General features: G+C 44.4%; 1 protein-coding gene across 1 annotated transcript in view; it reads right to left on the bottom strand.

Moving 5' to 3' along the window:
• The window catches only part of LOC139226779 (dynein axonemal heavy chain 17-like), a 1,002,254-nt gene that overhangs the window by 91,076 nt on the left and 891,493 nt on the right, over nucleotides 1-19,685 (bottom strand). Inside the window, exons 61-64 of the mRNA XM_070857781.1 lie at nucleotides 16,545-16,752; nucleotides 15,001-15,116; nucleotides 11,849-12,041; nucleotides 5,288-5,523 (exon numbers count right to left, since the gene is read on the bottom strand). Of these exons, the coding sequence (XP_070713882.1) occupies nucleotides 5,288-5,523; nucleotides 11,849-12,041; nucleotides 15,001-15,116; nucleotides 16,545-16,752 (753 nt within the window). The remainder of the gene's footprint in view (nucleotides 1-5,287; nucleotides 5,524-11,848; nucleotides 12,042-15,000; nucleotides 15,117-16,544; nucleotides 16,753-19,685) is intronic.

The raw sequence follows: 19,685 nt of genomic DNA, 5'->3' as shown, positions 1-19,685 counted from the left end.
GTGCTGCTTAAGCATACTAATTGTTTTCTGGACCACATTGCGTGTGGCTCTGTGGCTCTTGTTTTATCGCTTCTCGGCCTCGGTGTGGGTGTCACGCAGCGGGGTCATCAGCCAGGTGGCTAGGCCATATCGTTTGTCACCAAGCACCAGCATTAACCTTGTGACTGACTGATAAACATGTCAGATACAGCGCTCTCACGCAGGATGTGAGCATCATCAAAGCTGCCCGGATATTTGGCATTCACTGTCATAATGATCTGATTGTGGTCGACAACTAGTTGGACCTTCAAGGAGTGAAATCCTTTTCTGTTGCGAAAAACCTCTGGGTCCTGAGAAGGTTCCCACATGGCGATGTGCTTACAGTGTATTGCTCCCTGCAACTTGGGGAACTTAGCAATTCGGTAGAATGTTCCAGCCCTGTCAGTCTGGGCCTCCTTGGTCATGGGGAAGCTGATAAAGTCCATCCTACGCGCGTACAGGGCTTCCGTAACCTGTCTAATGCAGCAATGTGTAGCATGCTGAGACATAAGGGAAATGTCGACCGCGGTGGCGTGAAAGGAACCGAACGCGTAGAACAACAGTGCCGCGGTGACCCTGACCTCGACAGACAGTGATGTCATGAAGGTGCTGGTAGGCTGCAGATCTGCCTTGATGAACTGGCATATCTCACTGATAACCACTTTGTGGAAGCGCAGTCTCCAAAGGCAGGTGTTCTTGGATAAGTCGAAATAAGACCGCTTTTCCTGTAAGTGCGGGGGGTGTATGGTCTGGACCTCCTCATCAGTCTAGCACGTCTTAGATTGGGCACATAATGCTATGGATTAGACATTGTGCTATTTGCACTCTGCAGCATCTGCGTTGTAATCGATGCAGGCTGAGAAATGGCTGGCCCCATTCCAATAAAAGTATAATGCCGATTGCTCACAAGCAATAAATTTCCCCAGCAAGACACCTACAGTAAAATCCAATCGTCCACAGTATGAAATGATGTCTGTTCAGATGGTCACATCACCTGAGAAGAACTCCAGAGTAAATCCAAACTCCTCCGAAGTTGAAGCAGCCCTTTCAATGAAGCGACCTGCGATTTACAAAATGGCGTGCACACCGCTGTGATTAGTTCAGAACAGTTCAACTTTTTCAGAGCCTTTTTTCGGTGAGTGATATTGTGGGCGAGATGTGTGACACTGGGCGTTGGTTTCGGCAAATGTGATCTTTACAACAAAAAAAAAATGGGCGGTCGGTATTATTGAATCTCGGTGTTAATTACATGCCAAAACTAATGCTGGACGATATTATGGGTGTTGGGTTCGCCCATTCTGATGATTCCGCCCAAAAAACATGGGCGGGCGGTATTATTTTTTCTCACCGTTATGTACATGGCGAAAGTAATGCTCGGCGATAAGTGTCCGAGAAATGGGCGTCAATTTCCATTTTGTGGCTAAGTGGGCGATATCTGGGCGTTTCACCTCATTTCGGCGTTAAAATGGACGTTAAGTGGGCGTTATGCATGCAAAAATAATGGAAAATCTAGCCCCATAGAGCAATGATAATGGGGGACTTCAACTATCCTAATATAGACTGGGATACTAATAGTGTAAAGGGCAGAGAGGGGGAAAAATTTCTGAAGTGTGTTCAGGAAAACGTTTTTGATCAGTATGTTTCCGTCAAAACGAAGAAAGAGGCATTATTGAATCTGGTTTGGGGAATGAGGTAGGTCAAATGGAGCGAGTGTCAGTAAATAAACATTTAGGGAAAAGTGATCATAGTATCATAAGGTTTAGATTATGGAAAAGGATATGGAGCAATTTAAAGTAAAAATACTTAATTGAAGGAAGGCAACATTTTTTGGGATGAGAATGGATCTGGCTCGGGTAAATTGGAATCAAAGATTGACAAAATTGAAATGGAACAATGGGCTGCCTTTAAAGAGGAAATAGTTCAGGCACAGTCGAGATACATTCCCACTTAACGGGAAAGGTAGAGCACCAAAGTCAGAGCTCCCTGGACGACGAAAAAGATAGAGAGTAAGATGAAGCAAAAAAAGAGCATGTATGACAGATGTCAGGTCAAGAATACATCTGAAAATCAGGCTAAATATAAAAACTTCAGAGGAGAAGTGAAAAAGAAAATAAGAGGGGCAAAGAGAGGGTATGAGACTAGAATGGCAGCTAACATAAGAGGTAAAGTCTTCTATAGGCATAGAAATAGTAAACGGGTAATAAAGAGGGGTGGAACCAATTAGGGACCAAAAAGGAGACCTATGCATGGAGACAGAGGTGTATGGCTGAGGTACTAAATGAGTACTTTGCATCTGTCTTCACCAAGGAAGAATATGCTGCCATAGACATAGTGAAGGAGGAGCAGGGCCCTGGAACATCGTGGGCTGCCCTGAACTGTGTGAGAACACCACCGCAGGTCGGGGCTATAAATAGAGCTGGAGCGCCGAGCCCTGGAACATCATGGCGGAGGTGCGGCGAATGAAGGTACAGGGCCCAGAAGAGCCTAGGGCCCAGGGGTAGCACCGACCTGCCCACACTGTGATATGTATGCGTATTAGGTCCATGCAGCAGAGCAGGTATCCAGTCGTCCTAGTTAATCCTTACCACTGAATAAAGGCCTAGCTCTGTCAAGCCTGTGTGGTGGCTGATGTGCAACGGTCATCACACGTTAAAAAAAAATCCACACACAGGCTTCTTCCACCCCCTCAACTGGAGTTCAGGACTGGAACATCAGGTCCTTCATTGAAACATCTGTAAACTCTCGTGGAAGCAAGTCATTCTAGTTTGAGGGACCGCCTATGATGATGATGATGATGATGAAGGAGGAGGTAGAGGTGATACTGGATGGGATAAAAATGGATGAAGATGAGGTACTCGAAAGGCTGGCTGTACTGAAAGTAGATAAGTCACCAGGACCAGAGGGGATGCAACTTAGGAAGCTGAGGGAAGTGAAGGATGAAATCGCAGAAAAACTGGCCATAATCTTCCAATCCTCCTTAGAAATGGACGTGATGCCAGAGGACTGGCAAATTGCAAATGTTACACCCTGTTCAAAATAGGGTGTAGAGATAAACCCAGCAACGACAGGCTGGGTTACTACAGTTTAACTTCGGTAGTGGGGAAGCTTTTAGAAACAATAATCAGGGACAAAATTAACAGTCACTTGGACAAGTGTGGATTAATTAAGAACAGCCAGGGAAATCGTGTTTAACCAAGTTTTTTGATGAGGTAACAGGAAGGGTTGATGAGGGCAATACGGTTGTCGTGCTGTACATGGATTTCGACGTTCGACAAAGTGCCACATAATAGGCTTGTCAGCAAAGTTGAAGCCCATGGAATAAAAGGGACAGTGGCAGCATGGATACAAAATTGGCTTAGTGACAGGAAACAGAGTAATGGTGAATAGTTATTTTTCAGACCGGAGGAAGGTATACAGTGGTGTTCCCCAGGGTTCGGTTCTTGGACCACTGCTTTTCTTGATATATATTAATGACTTGGATGTGGGTATACAGGGCACAATTTCAAAATTTTCAGATGACACAAAACTTGGAAGTATAGTGAGGAGAATAGTGATCGATTTCAAGAGGACAGAGACAGGCAGACACATGGCAGATGAAATTTAATGCAGAACATGTGAAGTGATACATTTTGGTTGTAAGAATGAGGAGAGGAAATATAAACTAAAGGGTATAATCCTTAAGGCGGTGCATGAACAGAGAGACCTGGGGGTATATGTGCATAAATTGTTAAAGGTGGCAGGGCAGATTAAAAAATAGGAGATTTGATAGAGGCGTTCAAAATCATGAGAGGTCAGGACAGAGTTGATAGAGAGAAACTGTTCCCATTGGAGGAAAGGTCGAGAACCAGAGGACACAGATTTAAGGTGATTGGCAAAAGAACCAAAGGCGACATAAGATAAAACCTGTTTATGCAGCGAGTGGTTAGGATCTGGAATGCACTGCCTGAAAGGGTGGTGGAGGCAGACTCAATCACGGCTTTCAAGAGGGAATTAGATAAGTACCTGAAAGAAAAAAATTGCAGGGCTATGGGGAAAAAGTGGGAGAGTGGCACTAGCTGAGGTGCTCTTGCAACGATCTGGCACAGGTTCGACAGGCCAAATGGCCTTCTTCCATGCTGTAACCATTCTATGATTCTATGGTTCTATGACCCCCCTGAGAGGCAATTTTAAGTCCCACTGCTGGTGGAATCAATGTGGTAGTGGAGGTAAATTCAATGTGATCAACAGGCCTGTTCCCACTCCACCGCTATGTTAACTTGGCCCCTCCACTGGGCAGCACATGTGCTCACCTGAATCATGGGAGCCTCAGTAATCTATGCAAATTAGGATCCTGTGACACATATAGGACCCCAATGCAATTTTAAGGACCTACTCGGTAGATGGTGCACCATGGTCGCTTTGTACAGTAAAACTTGGAGGTCAAGAGCAAGAGTCCCCAGAATGGTAATTGGTAAGTCCAAAATTATTTTGTGGGGCCAGAAGGAACAGGACTAGTCCTCTGGGCTTCACAAAAATAATGTGAGCCTCTGCCGCTAAAGATTCCCTCTCCACCATAATTGGCGCCTTCTTCCAGGAAATATTTTTTACAAGCCGGATCAGCCTCCAGGCCGCCCCATATTGCACTGGCCTGGAGCTGGTGAGCTGAAGCATGGCATCTGTTCAAGACATGCTGCTCACCCGTGGCATGTTAATGAGACCCAACCTTCAAAATGGTCACCCAATAACTAAAATTGTACCTCTGCTGTCAGAGGGCAGAGCTATGAGGAAAAGATTTGATGAGCTAAGGCTCTTCAACATTGATAAACCATTCCAATGGGTCCTTTTATAATATAACATTATAATGTCCAGAACAATAGAACCAGAGGATACTGTATATGACATCCAATGCAATAGAGAAAGTAAATCCAAAACAATACTTTTAGGCACACCAGGAGTGTAAAGATTCTGGGCTGTGAATGGAAAATTCAGGACAGATGTCAAGATGCATTTCTTTACAGGAAGCATGATATAAGCTGGAAGAGATTTCCAGCAAGAGTTGTTACGACACTGGACTGACTTAAGAAAAAGAAAATTCTGTAATGGGAAGATGGGAGAGTTAGCATTCTCAGGGAATAATGTCAAATATGCTGAAGGTCTTTCTTCATCTAAAACTACCTTACGAAGAAATAAAATTGAGCAAAACTTTGTTAATGCAAGCAAATTAATCATTAACTATTTGGAAATTATACAATTTTTAAGAGATCTTTCAATCCACAGCAAATGTACATACCCTCTTTGTCCAAGTCTTATTACTTTCAAATCATCTCCAAACTTTCTTTTGATCCACTTGATACCCTGCAGCTGTGCATCAATAATTAGAGGCCAACGCTCCGTGTTACAGAGGATTGTAGCATTTTCAGATGATGTCCGGTCACTAGGCAACCCCTGATTATTCCAGGCAGCAATGTCAACATCATCGGTCAGAAGGGAAAGCGGATCTAAGTTTTCAGTAATTGGAATCGGCACCTAAAATAATTCCCCAAAAAGTCATGTTGTAAATATCTCAAAATCTGATTGGAACTTACATTAACAGTAATAAAAACACTTGCAAAGTTATGGGCTACATTTAGTTTTGAAGCTGAGGGAGAAATGTGAAATACTCTGTACTTTTTAAAGTTTCTGAATAATTGTTTTCTTTTTTCTTTAGGTGATTTTCTTTTTTATCCCATCAATTCTCAGTTGCAGTGAATAAAGCAGATCAGATGTTGGGATGTACTAAAAGGTCAATAGTAAGTCAAAATACTGAGGTAATCCTGCTACATTCTAAAGCATGGGTGTTACCGCACTTAGAATACTGTGTACAGTTCTGATTGCCGCAGTACAAAAAGGTTATTACACCTAATGAAGGGATACAGAAGATAGCAACCAGAATGATTGAGAGGATGGAAGGATTGTATTATGAGGAGCAATTATGTAAATTGGGCATGTTCTCACTAGAAAAGAGAAGGTTGAGAGGTGATATGATTGCTGTTTTCAGGATTCTAAATGGACTATGTAATGTAGACCATGAAAAGCTATTTCACCTTGTCTAGAACAATAGAATCAGAGGTTGTGGTCTGTGCTCTAAGGGGGGTAAATTCAAGACTAATCTGCGGAAACATTATTTCAATGAGCGAGTGATCAATCTATGGAACTGGCTCCCTAGGGAGATGGTGGAAACAGTTAATATTGATTCATTCAAATGCAAATTGGATAGATTTCTTTCAGAAAATAACATTTTGGGATACAGTATATGAGTAATTTGAGACATGACATGTGGTAAGTAGAGCATGCTTGGAAGGAACAGGTGACTTTGGACCTGTGGTTCCCAAAGCTCTCAACCACCAGTACTTTGGGTCTGTTATAGACCACCTTAAACATTCACTCCTTCCACCACCGACGCAACATGATTGCAGTGTGTACCATCTGCTAGATGCACTGCAGCAACTTGCTAAGGCATTTTTGACAGCATCTCCCAAAGCCACAACCTCTACCAACTGGAAGAACAAGGGCAGCAGACACATGGGAATACCACCACCTGCAAGTTCCCTTCCGAGTTATACACCATCCTGACTTGGAAATATATTACCATTCCTTCATCGTTACTGGGTCAAAATCCTAGAACCTCCTAACAGCACTGTGAGTAACTTCACCACACGGACTGCAGTAGGTCAAGAAAGTGGCTCACCACCATCTTCTTGGGGGCAATTAGGCATGGGTGGAGATAAGGAATAATAAGGGGAAAAAGTCACTGGTGGGTGTTGTCTATAGGCCCCCAATAGTAGCTAGCTACACTGTTGGACGGAGTATAAATCAAGAAATAATGGAGGCTTGTAAAAAAGGAATGGCAATAATCATGGGTGATTTTAACCTTCATATTGATTGGACAAACCAAATTGGCCAGTGTAGCCTTGAGGAAGAGTTCATAGAGTGTATCTGGGATAGTTTCCTTGAACAGTACGTTGCGGAACCAACCAGGGAGCAGGCTATCTTAGATCTGGGTAATGAGACAGGATTAATAAACTATCTCCGAGTAAAGGATCCTCTAGGAATAAGTGACCATAGCATGGTTGAATTTCAAATTCAATTGGAGGGTGAGAAAGTTGCATCTCAAACCAGTATCCTAAGCTTAAACAAAGGAGACTACAAAGGTATGAAGGCAAAGTTGGCTAAAGTGGACTGGAAAAATAGATTAAACTGGGATGGTTGATGAGCAGTGGCAGATATTTAAGGAGATATTTCATAATTCTCAACAAAAATATATTCCAATGAGAAGGAAAGACTGTAAGAGAAGGGTTAACCATCCATGGCTAACTAGGGAAATAAGGGATTGTATCAAATTGAAAACAAGGGCATACAAAGTGGACAAGATTAGTGGGAGGCCAGAGGATTGTGAAACTTTTAAAAGCCAGCAAAGAATGACTAAAAAAATAATAAAGACAAGGAAGATAGATTATGAAAGCAAGCTAGTACAAAATATAAAAACAGATAGTAAGAGTTTCTACAGGTACATAAAAAGAAAAACAGTGGCGAAAGTAAATGTTGGTCCCTTAGAGGATGAGACTAGGGAATTAATAATGGGGAACAGGGAAATAGCAGAGACTTTGAACAAATATTTTGTATCGGTTTTCATGGTAGAAGATACTAAAAACATCCCAATAGTGGATAATTAAGGGGCTATAGGGAGGGAGGAACTTAATACAATCACGATCACTAAAGAAGTAATACTCGGTAAAATAATAGGACTAAAGGTGGACATGATGGCTTGCATCCTAGGGTCTTAAAAGAAGTGGAGAGATAGTGGATGTAATCTACCAAAATTCCCTGGATGCTAGGATGATCCCAGCGGATTGGAAAACCACAAATGTAATGCCCCTATTTAAAAAAGGAGGCAGACATAGAAAATAGATGCAGGAGTAGGCCATTCGGCCTTTCGAACCTTCACCACAGGAAACAGAAAACAGGAAACTATAGACCAGTTAGCCTAACATCTGTCGTTGGAAAAATGCCAGAGTCCATTATGAAGGAAACAGTAGCAGGACATTTGGAAAAACATGATTCAATCAAGCAGAGTCAACATGGTTTTATGAAAGGGAAATCATGTTTGACAAATTTGCTGGAGTTCTTTGAGAATGTAACAAGCAGGGTGAATAAGGGGGAACCGGTGGGGATGTGGTGTATTTGGATTTCCAGAAGGCATTTGATAAGGTGCCACATAAAGGGCCCAAGTTTCGAGCCGCACCTAAAATGGCGCAGTCCCGACCTGGACTCTCGTTTTTCGCGCCACAAAGTGCGCCTAAAAAAAACTTCCAGATTCTCCAGCTCGCTGCAGATCGTTTGCAGCTCGGCGCAGCGCAGCACGAGCTGTAGGGGGCGGAGCCAGGTCCCTGTGCTGAAAACAGTGCCGGGACCTCTGCACATGCGCGCTACAGTGGGCGTGCATGTGCAGTAGCTCCAGGCACCCAAAACTGTGTGGGAGGGGCCAAAGCATGCAGCCCCTAGCCCTGGCCGAATGGCCTCACTGGGGCTGCGTGAATAAGGCTCCTCCCACGGCCAGCTCCTGCTTCCTCCCGACCCGACTCGACTCCCGCTTCCCCACCCCCCCGCTACCCCCGGACCGGACCCGACACCGACCCGACTCCCGCTTCCCCCCACCCCCGGACCGGACCCGACACCGACCCGACTCCCGCTTCCCCCACCCCGCCCCTGGACCGGACCCGACACCGACCCGACTCCCGTTTCCCGCCCCCCCCCCCCGCCCCCGGACCGATCCGACCCGACCCGACCCCCCGGACTGGACCCAACCCGACTCCCGCTTCCCTTCCACCCCCTGCCCCCGGACAGGATCCGACCCGACCCCCCGGACTGGACCCGACCCAACTCCCGCTTCCCCCCACCCCCTGCCCCCGAACCAGACCCGACCCGATCCCCCGGACTGGACCCGACCTGACTCCCGCTTCCCCCCCCCCGCCTCCCGCCTCCGGACCGGACCCAACACCGACACTGACCCGACTCCCACTTCCACCCCCCCCCCCCGACTGGACCCGACCTGACCTCCCTCCCCCCGACCTGACCTCCCTCTCCCTCCCTCCCCCAGACCCGAACCGAACCGACCTTCCTCCCACCACCCCCCCGACCCTGACCCGCGCTCCTGACCCCGACCCGCGCTCCCCCCGACCCGACCCGCGATCCCGACCCGACCCAATGCCACCTACCTGTAAATTTGGTGCTGGGGACGGGCCCTGCCCGAAGTCTCGGGCCCGACCGGGCCCGGCCCGTTCAGCCTCCCTCCCCCTTCTCCTTTCCCCCATCTCCTTCCCCCATCTCCTTTCCCCCCTCTTCTTTTCCCCCTCCTTCCCCCATCTCCTTTCCCCCTTCTCCTTTCCCCCTCTCCTTCCCCCCCTTCTCCTTTCCCCCTCCTTTTTCTTCCCCCCCGCCTTTTTCTCCTCCCCCTTCCCCCTTCTCCTCCTCCCCCCCTTCGCCCTTCTCCTTCTCCCCCATCCCTCACCCTTCTCCCCCTTCTCCCCCATCCCTCCCCCTTCTCCCCCATCCCTCCCCCTTCCCTCTCTCTGTTCCCCCCCTCTCTCCCTCTACCCCCCTCCTCGCTGTAAGAAACACAGACAATGACAGACAGAGAATGAGAGACACACACAGACAGACAGACAGAGAGATAGAGACACTGACAGAGACACACTGGGTGGGGGGGGGGGGCATCCCAGCACGCTGTTGGAGGGCTCCCGGTGCTGCAGTCGGTAAGTAGAAAATTTTTTATTTATTGATTTAAAAAAAAATTATTTCTTATTAATTTTTTTTGATTGATTTATTGGTTGATTTATTGATGTTTTTATCATTTATTATTGATGATGGCTCTTTATTTGTAAAACTGAAGTATTTAATGTTTGTAAACTTCCCTTTAAACCCCCCCCCCATTCCCTACGCCTGATTTGTAACCTACGCCTGATTTTCTAAAGTGTAGACAAGGTTTTTTCGAGCGTACAAAAATCTTCACTTACTCCATTCTAAGTTAGTTTGGAGTAAGTTTTCACTGACGAAACTTTGAAAACAGGCGTAAGTGGCCGGACACGCCCCCTTTTGAAAAAAAAATTCTGTTCCAAAGTGAAACTGTTCTAACTGACTAGAACTGGAGCAAACTAAATGGCGAGAATTCCGATTTCTAAGATACTCCATTCTACACCAGTTGCTCCTAAAAATCAGGAGCAAATCATGGCGAAACTTGGGGCCAAAAGGTTACTGCACAAGATAAAAGTTCACGGGGTTGGAGGTAAGATATTAGAGATAGATAGAGGATTGGTTAACTAACAGAAAACAGAGAGTCGGGATAAATGGGTCATTTTACGGTTGGCAAACAATAACTAGTGGGGTGCCGCAAGGATTGGTGCTGGGGACTCAACTATTTACAATCTATATTAATGACTTGGATGACGGGACCGAGTGTAATGTTGCAAAGTTTGCTGATGACGCAAAGATGGGTGGGAAAGCAAATTGTGAGGACATAAAAAATCTGCAAAGGGATATAGACAGGCTAAATGAGTGGGCAAAAATTTGGCAGATGGAGTATAATGTGGGAAAATGTGAGGTTATCCACTTTGGCAGAAGAATTACAAAAGCAAATTATAATTTAAATGGAGAAAAATTGCAAAGTGCTGCAGTACAGAGGGACCTGGTCGTCCTTGTGCATGAAACACAAAAGGTTAGTATGTGCAGGGTATTGGTGAGGACACACCTAGAGTAATGCGTACAGTTTTGGTCTCTGTATTTAAGGAAGGATATACTTGCATTGGAGGCTGTTCAGAGAAGGTTCACTAGCTTGATTCTGGAGATGAGGAGATTGACTTATGAAGGTAGGTTGAGTAGGTTGGGCCTATACTCATTGGAGTTCAGAAGAATGAGAGGGGATCTTATCGAAACAGATAAGGTAATGAGGGGGCTCGACAAGGATGCAGAGAGGATATTTCCACTCATAGGGGAAACTAAAACTAGGGGGCATAGTCTCAGAACAAGGGTCCACCCATTTAAACTGAGATGAGGAGGAATTTCTTCTCTCAGGGGGTCGTAAATCTGTGGAATTCTCTGCCGCAGAGAGCTGTAGAGGCTGGGTCATTGAATATAGTTAAGACGGTGATAGACATATTTTTGAGTGATAAGGGAATGAAGGGTTATGGGGAGTGTCATGTATTCAACCAGCATTGTAACCCATGTATAATCTGACCTAAGTTGTACACTGTGAGAACAATGACCACTAGGTGGGAGACACTCCTAACCTGGGCCTTCAGGTACAAAAGGGGAAGCTCCACCCACCTTCATCACTTGGAGTGCTAAGGAATAAAGGACAGGTCACAGACTGACCTTCTCTCAAGCATGGGCCTCGTGTGCATTTATACTGTATGGTAAGGACCTATCAGGGAAATGGAGCTGAGTCCAAGATCAGATCAGCCATGATCTTATTAAATGGCAGAGCAGGCTCGAGAGGTCAAATGGCCTACTCCTGCTCCTATTTCTTATCTTCTTATGAGTAATAAATGCTGGCCTTACCAGCAACACCCACATTCCGTAAAAAATAATGTAATATTTGATTGATGAAATTTCAATGCCACTTCCAGTACAATTGAATTAGCACTAGTAGAAAACTTAGATTAATATTGAGAATTCCAGCACCTGTTAGCTAAACTCAGTTATCAGCAGAAATAGGAAGAAGGCATGCCGTTCCTGATTGATAGACATCAAAGCATTTAGCCGTTAAAAGTTAAAACTCTATACTAGTTCGCTGAAGTAATTTAAAACATCGTTGCACCTCTAGTTTTTCCAGGAAAGGCATCCAGTTTACATTCAAAAGGTCATTCCTGTATTTTTTTGTGAAGTATCCAACATAAGAAACAAATGCTGTAACAAGGAGCACATCTCCACTCAGTGTTTTTTCCTGTTCCTTGAATTTAGCCACAGATTCACCCCAGCGGATCTTCTCTGATACCAAACCTCCAACAAGTCTGTAAAAAGATTATATTTTTGTAATGGAAACACACTCTATTTCCCCCTTTTTGTCCACTTTTTCCAATAGGACAATTGTGTCAGCTATGGCTCAGTTGGTAGCACCCTCGCCTCTGGGTTAGAAGGTTGTGGGTTCAAGTTCCACTCCAGAGACTGGAGCACAAAAATTTAGGCTAACACTCCAGGGTTGTGCTCCATTGTCAGGGGTGCCATTTTTCGGATGAGTCGTTAAACCAAGGCCCCGTCTGCCCTCTCAGGTGGATGTAAAAGATCATGTGCACTATTTTGAAGAAGAGCAGGGGAGTTATCCCTGGTTTCCTGGCCAATATTTATCCCTTAATCAACAACTAAAACAGATTATTTGGTGATTATCACATTGCTGTTTGTGGGAGCTTGCTGTGCACAAATTGACAGCTGCATTTCCTACATAGACATAGAAACATAGAAAATAGGTGCAGGAGTAGGCCATTCGGCCCTTCGAGCTTGCACCGCCATTCAATGAATTCATGGCTGAACATGCAACTTCAGTACCCCATTCCTGCTTTCTCGCCATACCTCTTGATCCCTCTAGTAGTAAGGACTACATCTGACTCCTTTTTGAATATATTTAGTGAATTGGCCTCAACAACTTTCTGTGGTAGAGAATTCCACAGGTTCACCACTCTCTGGGTGAAGAAGTTTCTCCTCATCTCGGTCCTAAATGGCTTACCCCTTATCCTTAGACTGTGACCCCTGGTTCTGGACTTCCCCAACATTTGGAACATTCTTCCTGCATCTAACCTGTCTAAACCCATCAGAATTGTAAATATTTCTATGAGATCCCCTCTCATTCTTCTGAACTCCAGTGAATACAAGCCCAGTTGATCCAATCTTTCTTGATATGTCAGTCCCGCCATCCCGGAAATCAGTCTGGTGAACCTTCGCTGCACTCCCTCAATAGCAAGAATGTCCTTCCTCAAGTTAGGAGACCAAAACTGTGCACAATACTCCAGGTGTGGCCTCACCAAGGCCCTGTACAACTGTAGCAACACCTCCCTGCTCCTGTACTCAAATCCCCTCGCTATGAAGGCCAACATGCCATTTGCTTTCTTAACCGCCTGCTGTACCTGTATGCCAACCTTCAATGACTGATGTACCATGACACCCAGGTCTCGTTGCACTTCCCCTTTTCCTAATCTGTCACCATGCAGATAATAGTCTGTGTCTCTGTTTTTACCACCAAAATGGATAACCTCACATTTATCCACATTATACTTCATCTACCATGCATTTGCCCACTCACCTAACCTATCCAAGTCACTCTGCATCCTCATAGCATCCTCCTCGCAGCTCACACTGCCACCCAATTTAGTGTCATCCGCAAATTTGGAGATGCTACATTTAATCCCCTCGTCCAAATCATTAATGTACAATGTAAACAGCTGGGGCCCCAGCACAGAACCTTGCGGTACCCCACTAGTCACTGCCTGCCATTCTGAAAAGTACCCATTTACTCCTACTCTTTGCTTCCTGTCTGACAACCAGTTCTCAATCCATATCAGCACACTACCCCCAATCCCACATTACGACAGTGACTCATTTCAAAAAGTACCTCATTGGCTGTAAAGCGCTTTGGGACATCCGATGATCGTGAAAGGTGCTATATAAATGCGAGTCTTTCTTTATAAACTAAGGCAAAGGGTAGGACTATCAGGTGTGCAATTGAGCCGAGGGACAGTATTCCCTATTCTTCTGTGAAAGCAGACAAAAGTTCAAAGTTGCTGTTGAAAAATGCCCCTTAATTGAATTCTTGCTTAATAAATAATAAAAGGGAAGGATGCATTCCATATCAAAAAAAAACTTGCATTTATTTTGGCCTTTGACATAATGTCTCAAACCACTTCACAACCAATTAATTACTTTTGAAGTGTAGTCACTGTTATACAGTCAAATATGGCAGTCAATTTTTGCACCAACAACAATGAGATAAATGACTGGTAAATCTGGTTTTGTGATGCTTGTTCAAGGATAACTGTTAACTAAAAATGCCATTGGATCTTTTATGTCCACCTGAGCAGGTAGATACGTCTTCAATTTAATGTCTCATCCAAAAAGATGGCATCTTTGACAATGCAGTTCTCCTTTTATATTTTTGGAGTATGCTTAGGTCTGGAGTGGGTCTTGATTCTATGATCTTGTGACTCAGAGATGTGAGCGCTACAGTGAACCAAGATAACACTGATCATCTATATTAAAATCTCTGGAAACAGCTTTAGCCAAAGACCATGGACCAGAGCATGTGAACAGCTGAACATATGAACAGATTTATTCCTATCTACCTCAACAGCTAGAGCTAAGTGAAAATACTGAGGTTTTTAGGATCAGAGCAACATGCCTTTGAGTGGAGGCTGGAAATGGGATACAGTTAAAATAGTACAGGATATTTCACAAAGGATCTTGCTGTAGGAATTGGAGATCTGCAGCAGACTAAAGGGGCAGGCAGCCTGGACAGCATAAACATTTTATCCACTTGGAGGAATTGGCCAAAATATACCAATGCGCAAGACTTTATTGATATTCCCTTCACCAACTCCTGGGTATTGTGCCTGGGCTAGCAATACCACAAGCCTGTGATGTTCTGCCTTTTTTTGTCTTCTGTGTTGCTAGGCTGATAATGATGAATAATTTCAATATGCCGCCCATATTTGGATGCATGCTTGCAGTGTCTGGTAAAAGTGATGCTTGAATATCCTTACAATGGGGCAGGGATCCAGTGGAATGGGTCACACCTAATTTTCTATCTCTGCCAGCTTTAGTAACACTGGAAAATTTGTGAGAAATAAGTTCAAGAACTCTACAGCAAGATGATGAGATGAAACCCAACCTATAGACAAAGAAAAATTATAACCCAAAAATTATGGAGGATGTAAAACTAGTGCAGTTTGCTCATTTAGTCCAATTTTACAGGTCCAAAAATACCTGTTTGCAAGTGAAATGGTTCTGTTGGTATCATCAGCTTCTGCTTGACATTTGAGTTTTTCAGCTGTGGCTTTTTCAAATTCAGCTGTCAACTTTGATAAATTATCAGCAAGTTCCTGAAAATTAAAAAAGATAAATGGTCAGAGGAAAATATTGCAGTCTAGAAACTATTGTTTGCAATCATGCTTAATATTCCTATCTGATATTTTAATAGAGATATTAACCCATTTTCAGATAGAATAAAAATAGTGAGCATTAAGCAGTCACAGTCTAATATCACAACAGTAATTTCTAGCCATGTATGGTTTAAGGATATCTCAGTACAATATTATTTTTTCAGTTTTCCTGAAAAAAATGAATACAATATGATGTAAAATAACAAATAGCTTTTGTGTTACAAGTCAATTAATAATTGTGAAAGATAATATTCAAAACAACATAGATGTATGCTTCTGGATTACAAGAGGCTACTACTTTGTAGATTATTGCCACAGTTACATTTAACAACTTACACATCTTTAATGTAGTTGAAATTCCCAAAAGGACAGATTGGAAGTAACAGGAATTTGGAGAAAGTTGGGGGACGTGACTATAAGTGTGTCAAAAAACTAGTTTTGAAGACGCTTTTGAAGATAGGAGGTAATATATTAAGGTGAAGGGTCGTTCTAGAGTGAGAGGGATAGAGATTAGGGATCGATCGCCAGTACTGTCGAGTCTGTGGAGCAGTCATGCTCCTCCTGGTCCCACAGAAAATATTTAAAAAAAAATTAAGTTAAGTGTTTAAGAATCCTGAGCGCCAATTTGTCAAAAGGATTCTTTACCAGGCATTTGGCTTCTAATTTACATATTCAAAGGGCCGATTGCCTGTTCTTGCCATGCACTTAGGACGCCTAAAAATGGTCTCCATGAATTTAGAAATGGGTCCATTGCCTGTGCAGATTGAGCATGTCCCACTACTAAATTGGTATGCTTTGTGTCCGTTTTATGCCTGGAAAACAGGCCCTATGCATACCAATTTCTATCCCAGAGAGTTTTATAGTGCAAGAACATAATGGATTAAGGCTCTGCAGAGGCATGGGATATTGACAGTAGTCCTGACTCAGAACAGTGGCGGGTATGAGCGGAGACATAGGCTAGAAAAGGTTGCTGAGTAGGATGGAGCAATACTGGGAAGGATTTGTAAATGAGAATGAGGATTTTGAAATCAATGTGCTCGGGGATGGGGTGCCAGTGGAGCTCTGTGTAGACTGAAGTAATGCTGAACAGCATTTAGTATGGGATAGGATGTAATGCTACAGTTCTCGGTGAGTTGGATTTTGTGTAGGGTGGAGCTAGTATGGATTTAAAAGTCATCTAGGAAATAGCATGAATCTCAGGAATCATTTATATCCTAATTGGGCATGATAAATTTAAAGCATAAATACAATTTTACAAATACATAACTTTTGAAATGCATCCTACAGTATTGTGTATATTTAAAATTTCTTAAAAATGCTTAAAGGAACAAAGATTAGAGTAGTATATTATGTGTCATGCATACTTACATTTATCATACGTGTGATACCAGCAAGTTTTTCCTGTGCAGCTGCCAGTTCAGCATTAGCCTGTGCCAGAGCTGCCCTCTTAGGTGCCACCTCACAGAACACCTCATAAAATTTTACGATGTTTATACACCATGAACACAGACCAGCTGCAGCTATGGACTTAGTACGAATAAAATCAGCATCAAAATTTGGATTATCAAGATATGGTCTATTAAAAATGATGGAAACACATAAATAGTAAATTAAAAGTAACTAAAATATAACCAATTCACTCTAAGCAATTAATCCTTCGCTACATTATAATAAATAATATATAAATCTTTTTTATTACAATTTAACAAGTTATATTCATCACATAAAGGATAATAGATGATCAGTAGTAAACAATAGGAATGTATTTAGTCCTAAATTGGTTTTGGAAAATTATGTTTGTCTATATTCGAAAATAAATTGATATGTGACATAACATGTCAAATAGCACAATAGAGCTCTGACGTGGAAGAAATCAATCAATTCAACATTCATGCAGGGCAGAAAGCTGAAAGGAATTTTACAGGAAGTTGTTGCTGTTTAGTTAAAGAGCTTGAGGAGAGGGGGGGGGCGGGGTTGGTGGGGGGGAGGGAAATTGCGTAGTGCCCTTTTGGTCCAGTAACAGCTGTGTGGCGGTACTTCCTGCGCCAAGCACGGAAGTCTCATCCCGCAACCTAAATTCGGGTTACCGCCCCCGAGAGCAAGTGGAGCACAAAATATCGCACTCCACTTGCTCTGTGGGGTGCGAGTGGGGCGGAAAGGTTCGGTGAAGGGTGCATCATGGGCAGGAACCCGCGAAAAAAAATGCAAGAGAGAAGGTAAGTTTTTTTTACTTACCTCAGCCACCTCGTTTTCAAGCATCACCACTGAAGTGACCGATCGCACGATGCACGTCTCCTGCAGCTGTCGGTATTTCCGTCCGGCGCTGCCACAGGGGGCGAAAAACAAGTTTGGATCCGGGGCACTATTGGGGTGATGCGCACCGCGATGACGTCATGATCTCTGGGCGAAGGAGATCGAGGTGCAATAGCATATCTCTGCCGCAAAGCTCCCACCGAATATGGCGGGAGTCGCTGGTCTTGCCGCGCCCGGTCGCAAAACCATTTGCACCCCGTTATCGCCCCCACCCTCGGAGGCGCCAACGGAAGGCGTAAAGGAACCCAATTTTGCTCCCATTGTCTTCATAGATCCAAATCATTGATGTATACAGTGAACATAAATAACCCCAAAACTGAATCCTGTGAGACACCACTACCCACATCCAACCATTTTGAAAAACTGTTCCTAACTCCTACTCTTTGTATTCTCCCTTCTAGACAAATTTTAATCCAATTTCCTAGCTTCCCTCTAATTCCATGGGAGTAGAAATTTGGTTGCGTAGCATCCATTGTTTGGGCATTATCGGTGCTAAACTGGGATGAAAATGTTGTGTGAGCAGCGCACGCACACTTCTGGTGAGGGCAGTAGGGTAGCTGTTAGGAGTGTGCACTAGAAGTATGGTAAGTAGGCAGGTCATGATGTTAATCAGTGTGAAACGCTGATTTGATGCCAGTGCTGCCATTCTTGTCATTATCATTGGAGATAACGCCCTCCTTTAACCTCGCACAGCTGATCATGAGTTCAGCTGCAGGAATGACCCCCCCCAACAGTCCAGCGCTAATTAGAGGGATGATCACCAACTTTCAGGTAACTTGCTTTTTCATTTCTACTGGCTCTGTGTAAGTTTGTGGAACTGTTTGGAGCTTTCTCGAATTATTTAAAGTTGGTGAGGTAAGAGGGAGTGGTGCTGCAAGCGGAGAAGGCCTTGTTCCTGATTTCAACGCTTCTGGTCAGACCACATGCTCCAAGTCATGAGTGCTCCAACTGTCATCTCGCTTGGCCTGCAGCATGACACAGAGATGGAGCAGAGGCAGCAAAGAAGAAGCTAAGCTGCTCGCAGAGGGAGGGTGGGGATGCGGGGGTGTGGGGAGGGGCGGAAAAGGGGTCTCAGCAGGAGGCCTTATCCACCTGTAATCTTCCGAGAGCAATTCTGTTATCACAACCTGAGCCAGGAGCAGTGTCTGAGGTGTCTTCGCTTTACAAAGAAGGTGTTCACAGAACTCTGCCACCTCTTGCAACCAGATCTGCAGCTTCACTCCAGGGCAAGGACAGTGATGCCAATGGCTGTGAAAGTGACTGTTGCCCTAGATTTCTTTGGGTTGGGATTCTTCCAAGCTGGAGCAGATGACATTTGTGACATCTCACAGTCCGCCATACACTGCTGCATTAGAGAAGTGACGGATGCTCTTTATACCAGGAAAGAGGACTGCATTGTCTTCTCTCTGACCAGAGAAAAGCAGATGGAGTGGGCACTTGGCTTTGCCAGGATAGTGAACTTCGCCATGGTGCAGGGCACCATCGACTGCATGAATGTGGCTTTGTGGCCACCGCATATAAATGCAGAGATATACCACAACCACAAAGGTGACCACTTGCTGAATGTGCAGTTGGTGTGTGACCATGCTCAGCACATTATGATAGTGAATGCCCAGTATCCTGGCAACAGTCATAATGCTATTATTCTGCACCAGTCTGCTGTTTTCTCAGTCTTTGAGCCACCAAGACAAACCAGAGGGTGGCTACTGGACAACAAGGGCTATTCCTTGACCACCTGGCTGATGACTCCATTCTGCAACCCAAACACATGTGGGCAGCATGCATACAACGAGAGCCAAGCTGCATACGAAACATCATAGAGCAGACCATTGAGATGCTCAAGGAACGGTTCCGCTGCCTGAACCACTCTGGAGGAGCCCTACAGTGTATCTCAATTCGTGATGGTCTGCTGTATTCTCCAAAACCTGGCCAACATGAGGTCACAGCCCTTGCCACCAGGGATAAAGCCCCAGGAGCAGGAGGAGCAAGAGGAGGAGGTAGTGGAACAGGAGGAAGCAGAAGAGGAGGAGGAGGAAGCGGAAGGCAGGAGACAATGCAGACAGTCCCTTTCTGGCCGGGATATCCAGGATTGAATCACCTGCCTGTGGTACGAGTGAATGGATCCCCAATTTCCCATTCAACATTAGTCCCACACATTATCTTCCCTCTGTTCCTGACTATCACAGCATCATCTTA

The sequence above is a fragment of the Pristiophorus japonicus genome, chromosome 16 (genome assembly GCF_044704955.1).
Source record: "Pristiophorus japonicus isolate sPriJap1 chromosome 16, sPriJap1.hap1, whole genome shotgun sequence".
NCBI classification, from domain to species: domain Eukaryota; kingdom Metazoa; phylum Chordata; class Chondrichthyes; family Pristiophoridae; genus Pristiophorus; species Pristiophorus japonicus.
The sequence above is the reverse complement of the archived record's forward strand: the minus strand, read 5'-3'. Positions and strand labels throughout refer to the sequence as shown.